Raw genomic sequence first — 21,478 nt, forward strand, 5'->3', positions numbered from 1 at the left:
GCTTTGACTGTGTTACATCCCTTTCCATCTCCCACTCCCCTTTTACTTTGTGGTTTCTAACTAAGAAACCTTTGTATTTCGCATCACATTTAATTCCCTAGCAACAGGTTGCTGCTGTCACAGCAGCTGGTGATTGCTTTTGAATTGTCTTTCAGGCAAGCTCCAGAATAAATACAAAAGAGCACTTCTTTTGCATGGCTCATATCAAAGCTATCCAGTCACAAATCCTCGCAATCTTGTTTTTAAAGCCCCAGAGTCCCATATAAAATCTGAACTAACAAGACTGAAAGGGCTTTTATTCTCATGCTCTGTCTCTTTTTCACTCTCCCTCTCATCAAATAGTAATTTTTAGGCTCTGAATTGGGCTCCCAAAGGGCTCTTTTATGAGCTTTTTCCATGGATCCTTACCTAAGTATCTGTTCTGCTAATATCAGCTAACTCAGCTACCCACCCGGCTCCCWGTGGGGGCTGAGAGACGTCCTCAGCCTTCTTTACAGCTGAGAAATGCTGGCGCCGAGTCCCTTTGAGCCACCACCCAGAACTCCCTTAGGAAGCTGCCTAATCCTGTAAGTCCCTGCTAGGAGAAATATAAAAAATATAAATTYGGAAAGTTGTTTTGGGACACACACGGAGGAGGACCGTGAACAGGCGACACAGCTGGGAAGCTTTTCTAGCCTGTCGGGATCCCCCTTCCTCGGGAGCTATAGCAGCCAACCGCAGGCATATAAGGAAAACAGARGTACAAATTCTTCTCTGGTATAAATCACTGGCTTGCTCTGCAGAAGTAGGGTTGTGTCTCGGTTGGGGCCCCTCCACCTATTTGGCAGGTATCGGTTTTACAAGGTCACAGTGAAACCTTCTATGATGCATCCTAATAGCCTTGCGCTCACAACTTCGACCACAGCGAGAATGGGAAGAGACACACTTGGTGTATCACCAGATGGAAGTTCAGCTCCTTTGAACCAAYGCTAGGAGCCCTGGGCTTTTATTCCCAGCTGTGCCACTAATCTTGGACGAGGCACTTTTAACACCGTGCCTCAGTTTCCCAAGCTCTGAAGCAATAGTAATTAYGGCGAGGCTGTTTGCAAAAGGAGGTTGTTTGTGAACCGCCCCATCAAGTGCCAAACCTATCATTACTCCTCGGCCCTGTTATTATACTTAAATCCAGCTTGCTTAAGAATGAAGAGAAGACTCATGTGAAAAACACACAAATGGTTTCCCAGATCATCATTTTTATTAAAGTTTGCAGGCAGCTGGAAAAAAAAACCCTACAAAATGTAAATAAATGTCATTCAGAGCATCGCAGAAGGGCTGTGCAGGAAGTGCTTTCTTCCTGGCAGCGATGGGCACTTCTGGCTCGAAAAGGCCTTTGTTGTCTGAGGCAACGTCAAGGATTTTCAATGCATTGCATCATGCAGCTGGCCGGGCTGCAGATTAACCTAAGCCACTGGAGAAAGGCAAGCTCGGAGCATCTGCAGGAACGCTGGGATTGCCATTCCCGAGCAACGCGGCGAGGCGCAGCGTGAAAGAGGCCGGCAAGGAGCCGCTTCCCAGCGTGGACAGCCATAATCCACAACCCCTGTCCTCAGCTCACATGACTCAGACTGGTAACTATCGGGTGTAGAAACCCAGAGTCAGCAGCCGGAGGGCATGGTCAGCCTGCCGCAGCTGCGATGCGGAGAGCTCGTTGTCTCCTACAGAAGAACCCAGCAGGAGCGAATTAGGGCCAGCAACACTCATGGCTTGCCAGGGTGAGATGGAGATGGGGCCTGAGCAGTGCATGGAAAAGGAGGGTGTCCACCAATCCACCTTGCCACGGGGTGCCRTGCCAGCTCGGTGATGCTCTTGCAGTGAAGCTCGGCTCCCCTTGGAGGCCCTTGTGCAGCAGACCCGGGCGTGCGGTGAGGTTCCTGCTCGTTTTCCTAAGTTCACCCTTACTCAYGTGCCATTGGGAGAGTGCAGCAGGGAACCGCAGGAGACCTGCTCCGAACACACAGTGAGCTTTATCGGGTGAACCGTCTCGGCTTGGCTAGCGGGATTCGGGCACGTTAACAGAGCCGCGGCAGCCGAGCGCAGGGAGCTGCCCGGCCTCTGACCAAAGGCGGCCAGCTGCGGCGAGGGGACGCGGGGGAGAGGGAAAGGAATAAAAAAATTGCAAAGTGCAAAACAAAAGGCATCTGCCTAGTTTTGCTGCTCAAAGCTCCCACAGGTCGGCGTTTCCCAGGCCGCTCCTCTCRGGGAGCAGCAGCCTCTGTGGGCACCCACCACGGGTAGAGCCAGGTGCCACGTCAACACCCGCTGCTCTCATCTCCTCCCTTGGCCTCATCCCTCCCTCCCCCCTGAAAAAAAATACAGTGCCCTGCTCCAATTCACTCCCCCCCAATCTTTCTTTTTTTAAAAAAATATCCCTTCCAAGTCACCCGAACATCACCAATGCCATGTCATTGCATTGGAGCCACTGCATCACCAATGGCAAGTTCACTGCCTTCAAAAAATCTAAAATCTCTCAACCTCCTTCTTCCCCAATAACAACACAGAAAGCACCTAATAGGATCCCCATGCTAAGTCCTCCTAGGACACAGACCAGGTCCCAGTGCCCACCGGAGCGGCGTCCCTTGGCCCGATCGTCTCTGAGCTGGGTTTGCCCAGCCCAGCTCCCACTCTGCACCAGGGGCCATGTGGTGGCCACCAACCCCCCACGTCATCATCACACCCCTGCCTCCAAACCCCAGCTCGGGCTCCTGGCTCAGCCCAGCTCGCTGTCCTCTGCTCCGACGCCGGCTCAGTGGCCTCTGCAGCACTGGTTTGGTTGCAAGATGGCTTTGCCCCCACCCCATTCCCGGTGCTGGGGAAGGGGTGCAAGTAGCTCCTTGGAGTAGTGCTGGGCAGGACAGGAGGGGRCTCGGTCACTGCATCGACTCTGGCGGACAGAAAGGGAAATGAATGCGATTCTGGTATCTGGGGAGGAAAAGAGAAAGCTGATTAATACCYGTGTTGCGGCACTCAGGTGCTCCCATGCCCGGAGAGCTGCAACCAAAAGACTTTGTGTGTCAGCAGCTACTGAGCCCCCCAGGCTACCACCACCACCACCAAGGATGGGTGGAGGTAGAAAGCTGCTGGTTTATGTTGGKTTTGGGATGTGTTTTGTTTTTGCAGAGGAGGCAAGAGAGTGGGAGCTCAGCGGGRGATGGCTTTCAGCAGCTCCATGCTGCAGAGAGCCCAGGAGGGCTTGGGAGGAAACCTCAGGAGAAATGACATGGGCGTGAAACGCTGAGGGAACTCAAGTTTCAGCTTTCTTCATGGTGGGGAGGAGGGGACAAAAGTTTGAACAGTCCAATAAACCCCCAACTTTTTCTCATTTTCCASCAGTTCCTCCAAAACGATCTGCACAAATGAAGTTTCCAAGGGGTGATTAATACAGTCTGGGGCCAGCGCTCAGACTGCATGTTTTCATCTGCCCAGGGTTAGGAAAAGCCTGATTTTCATTGACTTTACTCCTCAGGCCAGCCACTCCCTTCCAACGCTGCTTGATAAACTGGCTTCAGAGACCAACAGCTGCTTCTAAAGAGCAGTGGCAAAACTGCAGTCCCTGTTTATCCTGCTTTGATATTATGCACATGCAAATCGGTTTCCCTAGGAGCCACCGACAGAAACCATCTGCAACAGCAACAAGGTTACAAGTTTCCAACACCTAGCCCAACAGTAAGCAGGTTAGTTACAGCATTTAGGCGATGATAGGAGATTATCTTGAGGTTTTTTTTAAGCAGTCAAGTCTTGAATAATGTTTACAGGCATCCGTGGGTTTGGAGAGGGAAGACGTATGGCTGGCAAATGGGTTCTCCAGGGCAGATACGGACAGAGCCAGGAGCGATGCCCAGCAGCAAAAGCTTGTAGCTTCCTGTAAGGTAAAAAACTGACCAAGCTCTGCTCCACACGGAACAAAAGCCAAACCAGGGAGCAGTAAAATCCTATTTGTAAATGGCTTGTTATCTAAGGTGCAATTAAATCATCAGGAAAAGAGTCATTGAACAGATCCGACTTTATTGTGACCGCAGCCTGGCAGATGAATATAGCACTGGGCATGGCACATCACCTAAATACTCATAGAAACTGTGGGGCTAAAGTTCAGTTTTAGGTGCCACAGCAGCTGCAAGGCCACCGCCCAGCCGCAACCTCACCCGATCSGTACTGCAGTGTCCACTCGGGGCAGGCATGAAGTGCTCATGCCACAGCAGAGACTTTGCGGGAGCCAAACCCACCAAAGRGACTAAGGTGAAAGACATGAAATAGCCTCCTTGCTCTCAGATGTGGGAGACCCAGGAATAAATGTCTAAGCTGTAATTTGGCCACCAATCTCAGCTCTCTAGAGCCCTCCTGCAAGGAGGGTCCTGCTGGGGGTTGGCAGGCCCTGGGAGTGTCCACTGCTGGAGCTGTGCAGCTCTGCAGTAACACCACGCTGGTGAGCGAGCTGGTGACCCAGAGCCTGTTCCTGCAGCCCAGCGAGAAGGTAGGCAGCTGCTGCGAGTGTGCACAGAGGCCCGCTTAGGTATCCAGATGAAAGGAAAGAGCTGTAACCAGACAGTCTGAGCTACGGCTATCACTAAATAGGCAGTAACCTAGTGGTTCTGGCACTTCCCTGAGCACTTCAAGCCCTGGTGCTAAATGCAAGAATGGGAGCCCRCATCTCCTGTGCCTCAAGTCATTGTGCTAACCACTGCAGGGTTTGGGTCAAGATGGGAGCAGAGATGTCTCAACTCCAGGGCAGTGTTCACAGCTTGGGAGGCAGAGCAGRGGGATGCAGCTACTCCCCCCCTTCACTTAATCTTCCCTGGCTCTCAACTGGTAGCTTCACTTCAGATCCTGAGCTGGGTGCCAAGAGGAAGGAAAGACACCTCCTTTTTGTATCTCCAGGAAGCCTATGCCCAAATCCCCTATCTGTCCAACCTAAGGCAGAGATGAACCCCCCCCCCTCCTTGTCCTGGGATGATGCTTAACACACCTGACTCCTGCACATGCTGCAGCAAGTTTATCTCTTTCCCAGTCTCCTCCTCTGAAGTTGTTCCAGTGTGTATTTCTGTTTTAGTTAAATAGCATAGGAGCAGCACCATGCAACCAGTGCCTTCCTCTTCTCAGGCAACTGCTCTCACCACCAGCTAAAAAAATTCTTTCTCTCTCCCTCTGGCTCAAGCCCGTTTTTGACTCTTGCCCTTAGGATCAACAAAAATGAGAGCGTCATAGGGGACAGATATTCTGGAGAATTCACTTTCTCTTTGGAGACAAGCCTCCTGGTATAGCCTGAAATTACCTCGTGGGAGATGCAAAACTATTCACATCAGTTGTCACTTCTGGGGCTTTGATACTAGCCTGTTTGGGACAGAACAGACCACCCAGCACCGGTCCCCAAGCTCCTGGTTGGATCTTGCTTATGTTTATAAAAACACAGAKCGTCTTTATTAGCAGACTGTTTGGTGTTGCATTTCCCTTTTGTAACCGTTTCCCTCCTCATGCTGTAATTCCTGTGGGAACCCTAAAGCAGGCTCAGCCAGTTCTGTCGTGCATCTTCATCAGAGTTAAGCACTAGCTTTAGTCAAACTTTATGCATTAAACGAGGGTAGAGGCCAGTGACGTGTTTGCACAGTTAGAGAAGGTGTTTGAGTGGGTGTCCTTGGAAAGCTCAGCAGAGCAGAGGAAGGCCCCAGGCCTGCTTTGCCCTGGGCAGCACCAAAAAAAAAAGCTGCAGTTACTTCACAGGCTGCTGATCACTGGAGGCACACAAGCTTCAGAGCCACGTGGTGGAAGAGGCTAGGTTTTCACTTCTTAAACTGCTAAGCATGCTTGATCCCTGGAATTACTCTTGGCAATACGCACTGAATTAATGTCACCCTGCATTCTTGGCAGGAGCACCGGGACTCCTGCCGAAAGGTGTGCTGACGCAAGGCTGGCCTGGGCTCCAGCTGGGATGGGTAAAGGCCAGCCCCACAGGAAATGTTTCCAGCTGATCAGTTTTATGCTTTAAACAAAAAGTAGGCTTGATGTTTTATGAACAACATTTTTCAGGGACRTGTTATTTAGATTTCAGAGCCTGTATGAATGCAACCTCACTAGTTTATAGGTGAGAAAGGTTTTTCTTTCACCTCCCCAAAGGTTCAAAGTATTATTACCTACAGTGCAACTGCCCAGGCCTTTCCCTAGCTGTCTGGCTTGCTCTGACAGAGTAGCACCAGCACAGGGGCATTCCCCATAGGATTAGCAACAGGTATGCAGCTGACAAAGAGCTCAGCTACCTCCTCCCAAAATCTCCCAGCAGAGAAGATCAGCGGGGAGCACAGCTTGCCAACGTGCCTCCTGGCTGCCTGTCCTTGAAGGAGGAGCCCACAGCGACCAAGGGGAGTTGCAGAACCTCGCGCCCTGTGGCCAAACCTTGGCACAGGTTGTGTCCTTGGCACAACCACCGCAGAACARCGGAGCAGTCATGGCACCCTATAGCCCATCACTCTAAATTTCAGAGCTGGGCTGGGCACGTGTGCAGCAAGGACGGGCACCCAGAGCCTCTCCCTCTGCAAAGCCAAGGTGAGCATGCGGGAGCTCACTGGCACAGCCCGGGCTACGCGTGCAGGTCAGAGACATTCAGACCTGGCTTTTGCTTGCTAGTGTCAGTGCTCTGATTTAAGGAGCTGTCAGTGGCTGAGGCCATAACAATAAACTTAGTGKKTTTTTTTTWAAAAAACAACTCTATAAAAATGAAATGAAGAAGCATTCTCTCTGGCAAGAACTCATGTATATTTTAAATACTTCTTTTAACTGAAGAGTGGAAATAAAGCCAAAAAGCACATAAAACCTTCATACAGTGACTTTTCACCAGCTTTATTTGCAGGTTGGTAGATAGGAGTTCCTAGTTCTCTTCTGCTTGTGTCAGGCTCCAGACTACAGGAGAAAATATCTACGTATTCCCCACAAAGCTGTTTATTAGGTCTGGGCAACTGAAAAACAGTACACAGGAAAAAGAGAAGAACGTAACAGCTGTGTATTTTTGGAGACTAACTTTTATTCGGTGGCTGAGAATTGACTCTCACCTCAAAATATTCCCTATTCCTATTCCCAGTGGCGTGGCTGGCATTGAKCTTTAATATTCAGACACATCTGCTACCAGAGAAAATTAATTTTCAGCTCTAGGATGGCTCTTAAGGGGAGGCCTCATTGACCTGAGCTGAAAACGATGGAGTCCTCACACTCTCTGCTGCAATATTTAATAGCTGAGTGGCAGTTAATTAGATTACTGAGCCACTGTGACAGATGCTAGGCAACGCCTGAGAAGGAGAATTTGGAAAGGCCATTATCTTCTAGTGCTGGAACGGCTCAGAGAAATCTCGTATTAACCCTTTCCACCCTTACTGTGCCCTCACTGTGATCCAGCGTATTGCTTAGRGTGCTTTCCCCCACCACACATCAAGTGCCTGAGAAAACCATGTGGTCATGTTGGTCAAACGTGCAGTAGAGGTGCAAGGAGATCCTCCTCTGTTCGCTGCTGGCATCAATAAAGATCAATCACTGGAAAATGCCAGACCACTGCAAAAATTTCAGCCTGCTTCGTGACTCCCAGGCACACCAACCATACTAAGTTTGAAGCAGGGAAGAGAGGGTGTTAGAAGGTTTGGGCAGCATTCTTTCTTCCTCGTATTAAGTGAAGTGGATTGTGGTGAAGATATAGAAGACCTTCTCTCCCCGCAGTCCAATCTCCCACATAAAACCTTAAGAGAAGCTTGTCTACTCTGCCCACATATGCCAGGGCTTCCAGACTCCTCCTGTTAGCTGGCAGTTACTCTCCAACCACCAGAGTAGGGCTGCATGGATTACCAGCACTGTGAAACCTGCAGCCCGATGTAGAAGAGTTATGGATTTCATGCAAAGATGATGCTATCCAAGTGCCCATATCAATAGCTGTTTCCACAATGCAACTTCAGTTTTCTGCCTTTCCTTGGCCAGCTGCATTTTGGCACAGACAGATCAAGATGTGCAAGCCTAAGTGGAGCAAAATCAGAACCAGATGGGCAGCTAAAGATCCCACTGGGGAGGAGAGAGGAGGAACCAATTACCAGGCCTCCTGTCCCTGTCCTGTTGCTTTGCAACAGCACTTTTCCTGATCAAGCAACAACCAGAGCACCAGAATGAGACAGGATATCATGAGTTTCCACTAATCTTGTTCTCACACACCTTGAAACACATTCTTCTTTTGGTTGCAAAACCTCTTTTCTCCCACTCATGTCTCACCTAGAAGTCTCAGAAGTTCTGATTTAACAAGCAACAGTTTGGATGCTAAATAAACACMAGGACCAAAAACTGCACTGTGGCTTCTAAACTCTCTTCTTCTCCTACCCACTGAAATGTAAATACACAGCTCAAAAAGAGATGTAGGATCCTCCAGTATCCCAAGGGTCGCTTGCCTATATATTCATCAGCACCAAACCGATCACCCCAATACACAAGAACTAGTGAGATTTTTTCCAAACCACTTGCTGCCCAAGTATCTTCCAGATCTCAAATGTAAGTGCATTTAGAAATCTTAATCTGCACCTCCCTCCACCACATGGGGACAGGATATACTCTGAGGTCATACCCATGTGAGTTGGCAYGCACAGATCTGCTCTCCCATACCCACTTGCACACAGCAGTTATTAGACACAGTGTTATTATAATGCAGATAGAAAGATGGAGTCTGGCACATCCAGCCAGCTCAGAATGAGGGCAAAGGAGCTGCGGTCTGCTTGCAACCATCTAGGCAGCTATATAGCCAAGTATCTCTTAAGTTATTGAGTATATCATCTTGAAACCACAAAAAGCAGGGAGTGAGCAGAACTGATTATTCTCTTCTGGTGCTACCTCTCTCTCACCTTCAAATGTACCCTTCTTATAAAAGGTGAACAAACTGGAACCTTAGCTTCAGCATGGTGTGGAGACACATTTGAGGCAAGACAAGTTTCAATTTTAGCAGAAGAGACCCTTACCTTATTGTATTCCTGGATACTAGCCCCATAGCCCTAACCTTCACGATGGCAAATGCTTCCAGGTGCTGACAAAAGCTGTGGGGATGAGCGAATAAGGCACTGTTGTGATACAGTTCCAGGTGTCTGACGTCGGGTCATAGCAGTCCAGTGTTTTGCACCTCTGAGTCCCAAAGTAACCCCCTACCACGTAGAGTTTATTTCCCGAAGCCAAAGCATGGCACGACATGCGCTTGGCTGTCATATCCCCGATGCGTGTCCACTGGTCCATTTCACAGTCAAAGCGGTAGGCAGATGCTGCCGTGAACTCTGTGTCTCCCCCCATGATGAAAATCTGGCTGCCCAGGACAGCAGCCGCAGTGTAGCGCCAGGGCTGTGGGCATTCTGCTTTGATTGTCCACCGATTCTCAACCGGATCATAGCACTGGACTTTGGATACCATRTCTCGGTGAATGCTGGTCCCACCGAAGACAAAAAGCTTGAGCCTGGCACTTACCACAGCAGCATTGCTCACTCCGTCTCTCAAAGGGGCCACCATCATCCATTTGTTGGATGTGGGATCGTATTTCTCTACTTGCTTCAAAGAAACAGAAGGTGATGCAGGAAAGACCCCAGCTACTGCAGTGTGTCCACCAACCACATACAGGCAGTTCTCCAATTCAGCTGAGCCATGTCCAAAACGAGCTATTAACATTGGGGCAGCTTTTGACCACTCCTCGTGAACAGTGTCGTACACCCATACGTCTTTGGAGACGCCGTTCTCTGAGCCCCTACCTCCWGTGATATATACTTTGCAGCCAATGGCACAGGCACTAAACTCTTTCCGTGGACTTGGCAGGTCTGCTTTGGGGATAATTTCCTTTGCTTTGTGATCCACTTGGTAGATCTTATCACACATGAAGGTCTGTCCTCCCAGGATCAGCAAGGTGTGTCCAGCTTTGCGAGGCCTGGCACAGGGGCTTGTGACCACTCCATCATTCTGGAGGATCTTTTTCTTGCACTGAATAGCTTCATCCAAGACAAGTTTGTTCCTTTCATCGACCATGATCAAGTCCTCACAAGMCAAGGCTTCCTTGAGGCATTCAGAAGGAAGTAAGGCCAGGCGAACGTTCCTCAGAAGCTCTGGGAGATAAGCCTTCCGCTCATCCAGATTGTATTTTACCCACTGCATGACAGCCTTGAAGACCTTTTCTTCATCCTCAATTTCCAACTCATCACTGGAGATAAGGTCCAGAAGAGTGTCCTTGGAAAGGTTGTTGAAATCCTCACTCTTGCGAACGGTTTCAAAGTTGACCAGGCACATCCTCCAGGAGAGTTCATAGAGCCTCCGGCACTGATGAGCATCCGAGAGCAGCATCATGCCCAGACAGTTAGAAGGGTAGAGGTTCTTCTCCAGGAACTCAGCTGCCGCGTCTCGGACATCATGGAACTGAAGCATGTCTCCAGCCTCCAGAAGGGACTCTGCATTTTCCTCATTAATGATGATCCGAGAGGAGTAAGCAAAGTCCAGCAGCAGCTCGAGCACCTCAGGGTGCAGACTGTCATGGAAATTCACCTCATCGTCCAGGCTCTCACGGAGGCCATTGCTAAACATGGCTTCAAAGTATCTGCTGGAGGCAGCCAGCACTGCCCGATGGCACGGGAATGACCTGTCTCCTGCCCAAAGGGTGACATCGGTGAACATGCAGTGCTTCCGGAGGGTGTTCAGATGGGACAAGACACAGTCTGGGTGAGAAGCTTTGTGAAAAAGCAGGATGTTCATGGAGCCGGTGCTAGTCCGGGATTTACGGTTCTCATGGACACTGACTGACATGATGACAGAGTTATTGCCTGCGGAGAAACAAACAGAAAATATCTAATTATTTTCTTTTTCTTACTGATGCGGGGCACTGAGCCAGCAGCAGAAAGTATGCATTTGTTACCTGCCCCTGACAAACAGTCAGCACACCTGTAACATRAAACACCAGCTGATACCTCAGCACTGGACCCCTCCGCACTTTGCCACTGCTCCTGCACCCTGACTTGCAGGGCCTGTGCTATTTCAGCTTAAGGACCCTCATATCCTCCTACAGTTTAGCTTAGGTTGAGTAGGGTGGAAAGGGGAAGGTGGGGGAGGAAATTCTGCACTTTGGTTTCAGCAATGAAGCAACAAAGTGAAGCAATCAAAACCCAAACTTGCTGGTAAATTGTCTCAACAGCCCCTAGAGGGTTTTGGCAAACCGCAGAAGAGTTGCTTTTCCTTAGAAAACAGCATTAAGAGAGCAGTCTATCCAGAATAAAGGGCACTGATCTGTTCTTGGCTCAGCAGAAATCACGTTTGGCTTCTAAGTGCATGAAGATYATTGCAGGTTTAAGAAAGGCAATTGTTACTACTTTTATTTAGGGAATACGTAGCTACTAGCAGAAGCCAAACGTTTTAAATTGTAGTTTTGGTTGGTAAATCTGATCAGACACTTCATGTGACAACCACTTTGCAGTACAGACTGACATCAGAGAGTAAGACAAGAGTTAACTCATGCTTTTTAAACATACAGGCAGAAGCAAATACTGTATTTTTATTAACTTCTATTTCATTTAAGCACTGCCTCATACCTATTCAYGCCTGTGGAACAAAAAGCCTTTAGACCAAATAAGCAGAGTTTAGATGACAGACTCTAAGCTGCTTGCTCTAAAATATTTTWGCCAGCCCGTTCTTTTTCCTGTGTAACTAAAGTAGACAGATGGATATGCATGCAGCCCCCTCTTACAGCACAGGGTCAGTACTGGAGTAATTGGTAGCACAACTGTCCTGAGTTTTAAAAGAGTCTTTCAAAAGCAGGGGGCTGGAAGGAGCCTGAGATGTAAATGAGGAGCGTGATTATTCAAAGTTAAACACTAAGGTATATTCAGGAAAAAAAAAATAAAAAAACAAGTCTGACTATTAAATGCAGAAAGCACAAAGCGTCCGAGCCAATCTATCAGGCGCAACACGGAGAACAGAAGGAAAGCTTCAGTTTGCACATTTAAATACACAAAACCGTCTCTCTAGCAGCTCTGGCGCACACGCGTCCATCCTTACCTCCGYGGGAAGCCGGCGCCAGCGCCCCGGTCTCAGCTGGCACCCCGACGTCGCCCCGCGCCGGGGCTCGGCCCGCCAGGCCTCCGGCAAAGGGACCGCCTGAGAGCGAGCAGAGCGAAGCAAAGCCCCTCCGCCACGGCGGGCGCCGCGCTGGGCGGCATCCAGTTTTCAGGGACGGCAGCTCTAAGCCGGGGAAAGTCAGCCCAGTTTATGGGGGGAAAAAAAGGACTGCTTGAGAAACAGCATCGGGCTCGGTCAGACCTCCCCTCTCTCACCCAACGCTGTGCTTTTTCCTTCCCTTTCCATCCCCTCCCTGCCAAAAACACGCGCACACAGCTCTGCTTTTCAGGCCAGAGACACAGGGCTGCCCCCGACCGGGGCTCAACCCCCTCCCCGGTCACCGCTCCAGCCACGAAATCCCTTAGAAATCATTAATTAACAAAACAGATAGAGCTGGGGAAGGTTTTATTTTTCCTTTCTTTCTTTCTTTCTAGCTTGTTTTTTGCAGCCTGAGGTTTTGCTAGGGTCTTTCCCCCTCGCTGCACCCCCCGGGGTTTCCCTTCACGCACAGGGCGACGGCTCAGTCCCGTCCTCGTCTCCATCTCCGCCGGGAGAGCCGAGATCACGCGGCTTCCCCCCACCCCGGCCCGGCAGCGGGAAAGCGCGGAGGCCGAGCTCGCCGCGCGCACCCGGACGCCGCCTCGTCCCGGCGGTTCCCGCACCCGCCGCCGAGCCCGGAGCCCCCGGCCCTCCGAGCCGGCCAGCGGCACTGCCGCGGATATTCCGATTTGACGCGCGCGCGCCTTCCCCGCCGACAGCCCTTCCCCGCCGACAGCCCTACAGCCCGCGGCTGAGGCTGCCAAACTCGTTTCACTTGTGATTAGTGGCTGCGTGTAATCAGGGCTCCAAAACGGGAAGGAAAATGCCACTACCGAGCAGCTCTGCTGCTCTCTGACATGCAGCTGAAGAGCTTCCTGAATCTACACGCAGCTCAGGGACAGCACTAATTTAAGAGGTTATATGGATTCCTGCGTCAAAGCTCTCTAATGCTGAACTGAGGAATACAAATGAAACATTTATGAGTCTGCTAAAAGCTATCGATTTAGAGTCCTATGCCTACAACCTCAGAAACCATCCTGCCAGTGCTATTGCTTTTTAYGCTCACAGCTCAGGTCAGGTATTCAACATTAACCTTTGATTTGCTTATCCACAGAAAATTAAGCAATTTATATARGACAGCAAGGGAAACAAACAAAAGATTACAGCAAGGCAGCATCATTTTTTTCTGAGACTAAGAATAGAAAAGCTGCTACTCAGAATGGAAGGGGCACGTCATTTAGAAATGAAAAATGCCTATATGAAAGCTACAGCAGAGCTGCTGTGATTATTAAAAAAAAAAAAAGTGCAAACATGAACTCAAACATCAAACATCTTGCCCAGGGCAGTGAGTACCAAATAGTATTTCTATCCAATCAGTATTGGATAGCATCCAGGAAACGCGCAGGGAGTCCCCACGAGGACTGCTGGCCATGCCGCAGAGGTCCCACKGCGGGCACTGCTGGTCCCCAGAACAGCCCGGAGCTGGAGGGCTGCAGAGGACCTGGTCGCTGCCCCCTTACTTGACTCCCTGGCCTCAAGGGACACTAGCCGTCACCGGTCACAGATCACCCAGGCTAAGCACATCAGCAAACTGAAACTAAGGCAGCCTCTGAACTCAGGTGTGCAGCCATCTCACCAGTAAGGCCTGCCCTGTATTTTTCCCCAAATTCCCCCAAAGCTTATTTTGAGGGCAACCAGTGTAATTTGTCTACTTCTTGAATCCTGCTGGAGCTGGACACAAGCAGGAAAGAAATACGGATTGATTCTTCCCTCTACCTGCCCTCATACCCTGACATTTCACCATCTACCAGAAACTTTGGCATCATCCTACACATATCAGATGAACAGGAACTGCAGACAGGARCTATTTTATCTCATGGATTTCTTGCATGATTCGTAGCCTTCTGCACCTCAGAAGCCTCTATACTTTACATAACGTGCACAAAAGTAGCTTAAATTTAAGCAATATTTAACTGCAGTGATGAACAGGGCCGGATGTATGACACGTACTCTTAGGCACTTCTCAGAAGCAGCTGCATGTAGAACAGAATTTGGCTTCTACCACATTCCTGCTTTCCCTTATTCAGCTACTGAACTAAAGAGAAAAACCAGAACCACTCAAAAGGAGGAATATTTTGCACAAAGAAACCTGTCAGTGTCTCCTTCCAAGCTCCCACCTGCTCTGCAACAGCTCAAGGGGTTATCTGAGCTCACAGCTGCATCTGCCATCAYGCAGGAAGCTGTCACCAGAATAGGCGTGTCAACTTGAGTAGCAGAAGGCATGACCTGAACAAAGTGGGTCTTGGATTTCTGCATGCTGTAGTCATTTTTTTTTCCTCTGAAAGGTTGTTACTAAAAAAAAAAAAAAAATAAGTATCTACTGTATAGTTTTTTAGAGTATCTTATTGCATGCAGAGGAGGATGATAACTCTTATTCCATATGGATGAGGGCATAAGGGCATCAGCTTTTTGACAGCTTTCCAATGTTTTCTGCTAGCTATAATATTCTCCTGGCTCTCTGCAGCCTTTGTATGGCAGCTCTAGGAAAGACAGGATTTTTCCAGCACAGCTAGATAAGGAAGCTTTGAAAAATCCTTCCACTCATCCACGTGTGGAAGACAGCATCATAGGAGAAGGAAAACTTGGCTTAGGGAGAAAAGACTCCTCTGATCTCAGCTTATAAAGAAAATGCCTCAGCAGGCTCTGGACAGGACAAAGCCGGCAAAAAGAACAAGGGGAGAAAGCAAAACCACAGAGTTGGCCAAATTCCCCACTCAAACAATGGCCACAGTACTCTCATCTGAACAGTTCTTGCTCCTACAAACCAYTGCCCTAGCAAAAGGCTGTCTCCTGTGGGCCTGTAAGTTGCCATTTTGTAAGCTCCGCTTTAGGCAGCTAGTACAGATAATTTAGAACCACCCCAGGAAATATTCTAGTATCTCTCAGAAAAATCCAGGCAGCCCTTAGAAGCCAGATCAGCCCCTGGTCTCCAGTCACAGGAAAACTGCACATGAGAGGACAGCTTAGAAGCACTGTTGATATATGTACTGTTTGCTTAGGTAGGCTTGGTTCCCCTGTCCCACCCCATCCTTAAACCAGTAGGCTATCCAGGTTCCTCTAGTTTCATTCACCAGCTGCAGGGAATTCACAGCTGGTCCGGTCAAGCTCTCCACAACTTGAGAGCTGACTTTGGCTTCCCCATATGGGCTGTATAGTTGGCCYGCTAACTTGTGCGGTGCCACATTTGTTCCCTAATTGGACAGCCAAGATGCTACTTAATTTTAAGAGAACAATACCTAAGAGTGAATAATGCGTTCCCTAGTGGGACTTTGGGGTTCAAGAACCATTTCTACTTAGAAGTGCAAAACTGCACTGCATTTAGAGTTGTTCTCTCGAGACCATAACGGTTGTCTGAACAGCAACAAAGACCCCAAATCTCATGAACTGAAGCTGCTACTTGCTTGCCAATCAGACTTTACAAGAAGCAGCAAGCAAAACACAGTTTCCTTCTGCCCCACACAACTGAGAATTATTGAAGTAAATAAATAAGCTGTAAGGTTTGCCATAGGCTCAGTTTAGAAGCTCTAGAAGAAACTGTTCATACAGGAGCGCAGGCTAGAAAGCCACCGTTCTCCCCACAAGGCTCCATTTCTTCTGACTGCTGCAATTTATGCATAGGACACTGTGTGCTCTCTGCTAGAGGCTTTTATTAGAATTTAAATGCTAACCATGTGATTTTGAGATCAAAGACTTTGGGCCCAGGAGAGCTCCCATCGTATACTTTTTTTGATTTACTCCGATTCATTCTAGCTGTTTCTGTTTCTCCTGCCACATGGGAGCTACAGTTGATGCTCTCAATTCAGAGCCTGCAGAGGAACAAGGACAACAGTTACCACCTATTCACRTGCACCAGGCTGGGACATGATATAAACAGCACCATCATGTGAAGGTTCCTGAAGAATCTTTTTTAATCTGGGTCTTTTTCTTTCATCCATCCACGTGACCTCTCAGATCTGGGGAGCATTAAGGAGAAGAGGGGAGACTTATTCTCCTGCATACAAATACAATAAATCGGTATGTTCACATCAACCAGATCGGCACAAAACGGCTGCCGAGGAAATGCCAGACATGGCTGGCCGCAGGCATGCTGGCTAGCTCTCTCCTGACAAGCCAAAGACAACTTCTGCGCAGTCAAAGGAATAACAACTACAAGCCATGACCATCCATCCCCACTGCTCTGTCCTCCCCCCCCCTCCCGGGGARGCTCTGCCCCAGAGACGGGAAGTGGGAGGGCAGCTCCACGGCTGCTGGGGCTGCAAAGGCACAAGACCCTGGCAGACCTGGTTCCCACGGCAGTCAGCCACATGTCCCCTCCGCATACGTGCTGGRCCAGGCTATGACCTATTGCTTCCGTTTGGAACGGGTGGCTGACCTGCCTCAAGTGGTCCATCAGGGCTGCTGCTTTCACAGTGAGGTGTAAAAATCATTTTTTCCTCTCTGGTTTTACAGTATTTGGCGCTTTGGGGTGAAATGCCACCTTGAACATAGACAAAGTTCAGCTTCTGGAAGCAGTGGGATAAATTCTCTACCTATTTAGTAGCTCCCCACTTACTCATCACAAATATTTGTGCTTTCAAATGCCTTTGTGTGCCTCCAGTGCCTGGCRCTTTGGCCAGCCATGCTATCCCAAGACAAAATTACTCACATAGAACAGTCAATCCCCCTTCTTACTATGCAGAGTAGCATTCTAGAAACCTGAAAACTCACCCACTATTTCCTTTTGTCAGGAAGGAGTTTTTCTGTGAAGCTGTTCAGGACACAGCAGTGYGACAGCACACTGCCAAACACACACCTGGATAAAGCTGCGTTTCAGAAGTGAGGAAAGCGAGTCCTCAAGGGAAAGTCAAGGGAGCTCGATCCCATGCAGGTACTCACCTGCTCAAAGACACAGCTCAAGCTTCAAAAGGGGAAACAAACAACAGAAAACAGAGAAAAACGKTGGGCAAGGGAGACAGAAAATAAGGAAAAGGAAGAAGCAAATCTGAGTTTGTTCCTTTTCATATACCTGCTAGGCAGGGCCAMACAGTGGACTACCAGGCACCTGGCTCAGAGAAATCTGTCAGAAATGCCCAGTGCTAATAACGCCCTTTTTCTAAAGGGTGTTTGAGATGAAAGGGGTAAAAATAGCAGCTGGCACTTAGTATAACACAGCACTTGATGGGCTGCTGCCAAGCAAGCAGCGAAGACCTTCGTTACACCTTCCCTTGGACATGCTCGCTACTCTGGGCTCTATTCACACCTACCAAGTGCCTCGTGGCAGACTTTGCTCTCTAACAGAAAACGGTACTCTCCTGCAGCTCCATCGAGTTCAGTGGTTTGCCTGTATCRTTCAAATTCATACCTCTTTTTGACAGGATGACTAATGTAGTGGAAACGCAACTGTGATTTTTCATTCTGCAATTCAGGCAACGTAACTCGGCCTTGAATCAGTGGGTACATCTGCAACACAGTTGGATTTGGCCTTCCTGACAAACTGTCCTTTCATTGTATTTGCAAATAGGCAAGCAAAGAAAAGGTAGTTAATCACACTTCAGCCCCCAAACCCAGAATTTCCAATGCTGTCCCAACCTTTTTGAGCAGAAAGCATCCATTATCATTTCTTCTCCCATTATTTTCTCATTTTCTAGTCTGTTCTATACTTCCTACAGCAAAAACAGAGAGACCACGTGAAAGGCTGCTCTGTTGGCTCAGACAGAAACTGGGAGGTTTTCCAAGCCCAATTCTGTAGGCTCCAGGAGATCAGATAGTCTGAAGAAGGTCCGGGCACAGATCTGATCTTCAGCATGCTTACTCAAGCAAATCTGACCTCAGAAACTTGGTCTGTCCATCACTGTTTCACATCCCATTCTCAGCAGTACCCAATTTYCCTCCCCTCTAGCCTTATGCCCCACTCTGAGCCCAAAGGCACCACAAAAATCTACTGAATGCCACTTACAACAAAAATCAAAAGCAGTATTTCAAAGCTGTACCAGTTAGTTAGCTTCTTGTTCCATCTTGCAGAAGCATTGGTAAAAGGGGCAATAGTGACTTAAATCTATAAGAAACAAACTAAACTGAGCCAAAGGAGGCTGCATTCCACCTAAAATAAAAGTATCTGCAGGAAATTTGCTTTGCATGCAATAGATGCAGTTTTATTTGTAAAGAAGATACTGGACTTGCTACTCCACAGCTGAATTACTCCATCAAGCTTCTTAAGCCGCCTGTGAGGCAATCAAATAAAGCTCCTGCTCGCCCCTAAGCATGCTGGCTTTGCAGTTCCTGGGAATACCACACCCTCCCACCACCACTATCCAAATCCGGATAAATAACGCTTTTAGAGTTCAGGCTCCAGACAATAGCTTTTCATCACTACGCCTTAGCCCCAGCGGATCTTTTCAGAGCCCATGATTCATTTCAGAGGCTGCTGCAGGGTTTTGTCCTCCCAGCCTGCCCTCCAGCTCACTAGTGAATAAATTCCATTCTGCTACATCAATCACAGCGGGTTTGCAAAATGAACGCAGGACTGCAGAGGAGGCTAGCAAGTTTTCAGTCCCCCGTCTCCCAGATTATACTCCAAAAGGCTCCGAAATGGAAACAATCTACTTGATCACAGTATCTATCCCAACTCCATCTGGGCAGGATAAAGTCCCTTTCAAGCAAGCCAGCTTGCTAATATACTGTAAAGGGGAAAGGCCTTCAGTACTTCAAATACAGACAAGCGGAACCACACGCCACTTCCCAGGGAGAGTTTATAGGATATGTGGTATATGTCAAATTAATGCCAGAATAACCACTGCAGTTGCTGACTCCGTAAAGCCTATTCAGATCCTCCCACTCTCTCTTCACACACTGTACCCAGCTCCCAGCACTGAGGCTAACAAAGCTGAGAGCTCAGATGGTCAGACTAATCGGAGGCCCTGCTGCACACGTTCATACCAAACAGGTCTGTCTCCCTGCTGCCAGGGCAGGATTTAAATTCTGAGCCTGGCCAGTTAACCTGGTGTTTTGGTCAATTCTCCCTGCTCTTGTGCCAGGCAGGAGATCTTGGCACAACTGCCAAGTTCAATTAGCAGGAGCTGGTTCACAGTTCTGGCCGGAGTTCAGTACGCCACGCACAGCTGTGGAGACGGGAGGCCCTCACACCTCCATAACTGATTAGCCAGTGATGTTGATGGACATGGAGGACAGCTGTTCCCAGCTAGATTTTAAACTATTGACAGATATTTACAGGCCCTAGGCTGCAAGAGAGGGCATTACTCATTGCCCTCTGGCTCTGGCTAGAAGGARTATCAGCAATACCAATCTCTGATCTTTGAATTTCAGCTAACACAGCATCAAATGGGGTACTCAGCTTGCAAGTTACTGGATCACAGCAGAAGCACTGCAGCACCCCAGGCTGTCCTGAGCATCTATGCACGCATCACAAGCAAACCAGAGTGATCTCTAGTGTGCTACAGTAAGAAATGTGCCTCACCACAATCTGGCAGTTTATCACATAAAKCTGGTAGACTTTGCATAATCGAACAGTCAACAAGCAGATAGTGTTTATGGGATATGCAACACTCCCAGGCTTGAGTGAGGGTGGGGGGTAAGACAGAGCAGCCCTTACTGGCTGGAGTGATGCTAACTGCCACTGAGGGGCTATAAAGCTGATCGGTAAAGACAGAGTGATGTGATGGTGGTTAAGGTCACGTCAGGGGACCCGGGGGGACTTGTTACAGCTAAACACTTTCTAGGCGGCACTCCAGCAGCCAATGTTTTAAGCCAGGCCGGCTACATTGACTGCAATTCAATTACAGTCTATAAAAGGCAGAAGTTAATCTACATCTCAGGACAAGTGCTGACACTACTTCTTCAAACCTTCCACAGACGCAGAGTGCCAGCGGCTGGCACTGACACAGACACTCTCTGCCCATCCCGCTCTACCTCCTGCCGCCTGAGGCCGCGACACCGCTTCTGCACTTCCCTGCCATCTCACAGCTGCCTCTGCTCTTCCATCTCTGCAAACGGTCAYACCTTGCCCTTCCTGTTCCACTCACGCAGCACATCCACACCATCTAAAGCTTCCTCTGGCTGTTACCTGAAATCCTGTAGGCTTTGGGGAGCTGTTGGGTACCACTGCAGGGACAAAAACAGTATCATAATTCACACACACATATATATCCATATACACACACTCCATTCTTGTCCTTGACTACCCAGGATCRTATCCAGCACCCCTTCCAGCACTGGGGTAACCACATCACGTTACAAACCCCCACGCACACTCATTTTCACACATTCAGAGTGTGTGTCATGCAGCCGCTTGTCATCTGTTTGCAAGCTGTTTGTCCTCACAAGTTTCATTTGCCCAGCTCCTTCAATCATAAGGCTTTCAACTGGCCACCTCTCTTCTTTGAAACCACATCAGAAACATGGTGCCAGCCTCGCTGCTCGAGTTCCTTACACCTGCCGCAAACACAGCACGCGTGGCGATCCCAGGGGACAACTCGCACATGTGATGAGGGCTGAGGGACTGCAGATGATAATCCCAAAAGACTTGGTGCTCAAAAATGAACAAGAAAGGACCAGAAGTTTAAGTTCCCCAATGCTGTAGCTACTTAAAAGTCTCCTGTAGTCTACATCACAAATTTCACTGGTTTTAGCCCTAAGAATTCTGTGCCACACCAAAACTTCCCTCTGCAAAGCAAACTTCCACCATGCCTCTTCCCTAAGCACTTTGCTGAATATACTCCTATCACAGAGATAAACCAGAGCAGATGGTTAGAGTCACAAAAGAGACAAAAATGTGTTTTCAGATAAGACTTGACAGGTAAGGTAGCACCTTGATAAGGTAGCACACAACACAACGGAAGTGGAGAGGCCCCAGCAAGGCTCCCATCCAGTTAAAAAGATCCTTTGGGAGAGGGGCAGAGAAAAGGGAGAGCACAAGAGTCCCTGGGACCTCTTTTACACTACTCTGAAAGGGCTGTTACTGGGAGAGCAATGAATAACACAGCTGTGCTAATAGCAGCAGCCGGCCTCCACCCAAAATGCGCGGGTTGTATTACAAAACGCATCAGGTCCTTCCTAAGGTGGGTTCAACAAAAACAAGGTGTCACAAGACACAGGAAGGAGGGAGAGGAGAAGTAAGGTTTACATAGTTTAAAGGTTAGAGAGAGTCATTTGTTGTTCTCACCACTCTGGATCTATCCTGCGGAGAAAGAAATATATTTGGAGAAAGAATTACAAAGATTATGGCCCATGACACACTGACCAAGCAAGTCACTCCTGCAGATCACAA

At 48.7% G+C, this 21,478-nt stretch overlaps 1 protein-coding gene across 2 annotated transcripts in view; it reads right to left on the reverse strand.

Annotated features, from left to right (window-relative positions):
- Positions 1 to 1,212: 1,212 nt before the first annotated feature.
- KLHL25 (kelch like family member 25) overlaps positions 1,213 to 21,478 on the reverse strand; it is a 21,259-nt gene continuing 993 nt past the window's right edge. The window contains exons 1-3 of one of the 2 annotated variants that reach the window (XM_085308660.1): positions 12,058 to 12,228; positions 9,003 to 10,829; positions 1,213 to 2,958 (exon numbers count right to left, since the gene is read on the reverse strand). In XM_085308660.1, coding sequence (XP_085164786.1) covers positions 9,043 to 10,812 — 1,770 coding nt within the window. In that variant the 5' untranslated portion in view covers positions 10,813 to 10,829; positions 12,058 to 12,228 and the 3' untranslated portion in view covers positions 1,213 to 2,958; positions 9,003 to 9,042. Of the gene's footprint in view, positions 2,959 to 9,002; positions 10,830 to 12,057; positions 12,229 to 21,478 lie in introns of those variants that run through there. The other variant, XM_085308659.1, reaches the window with a different exon arrangement.

Source organism: Rhea americana, unplaced genomic scaffold (assembly GCF_003343005.1).
Source record: "Rhea americana isolate MKP2758 unplaced genomic scaffold, rheAme1 scaffold_28, whole genome shotgun sequence".
Lineage (NCBI taxonomy): Eukaryota > Metazoa > Chordata > Aves > Rheiformes > Rheidae > Rhea > Rhea americana.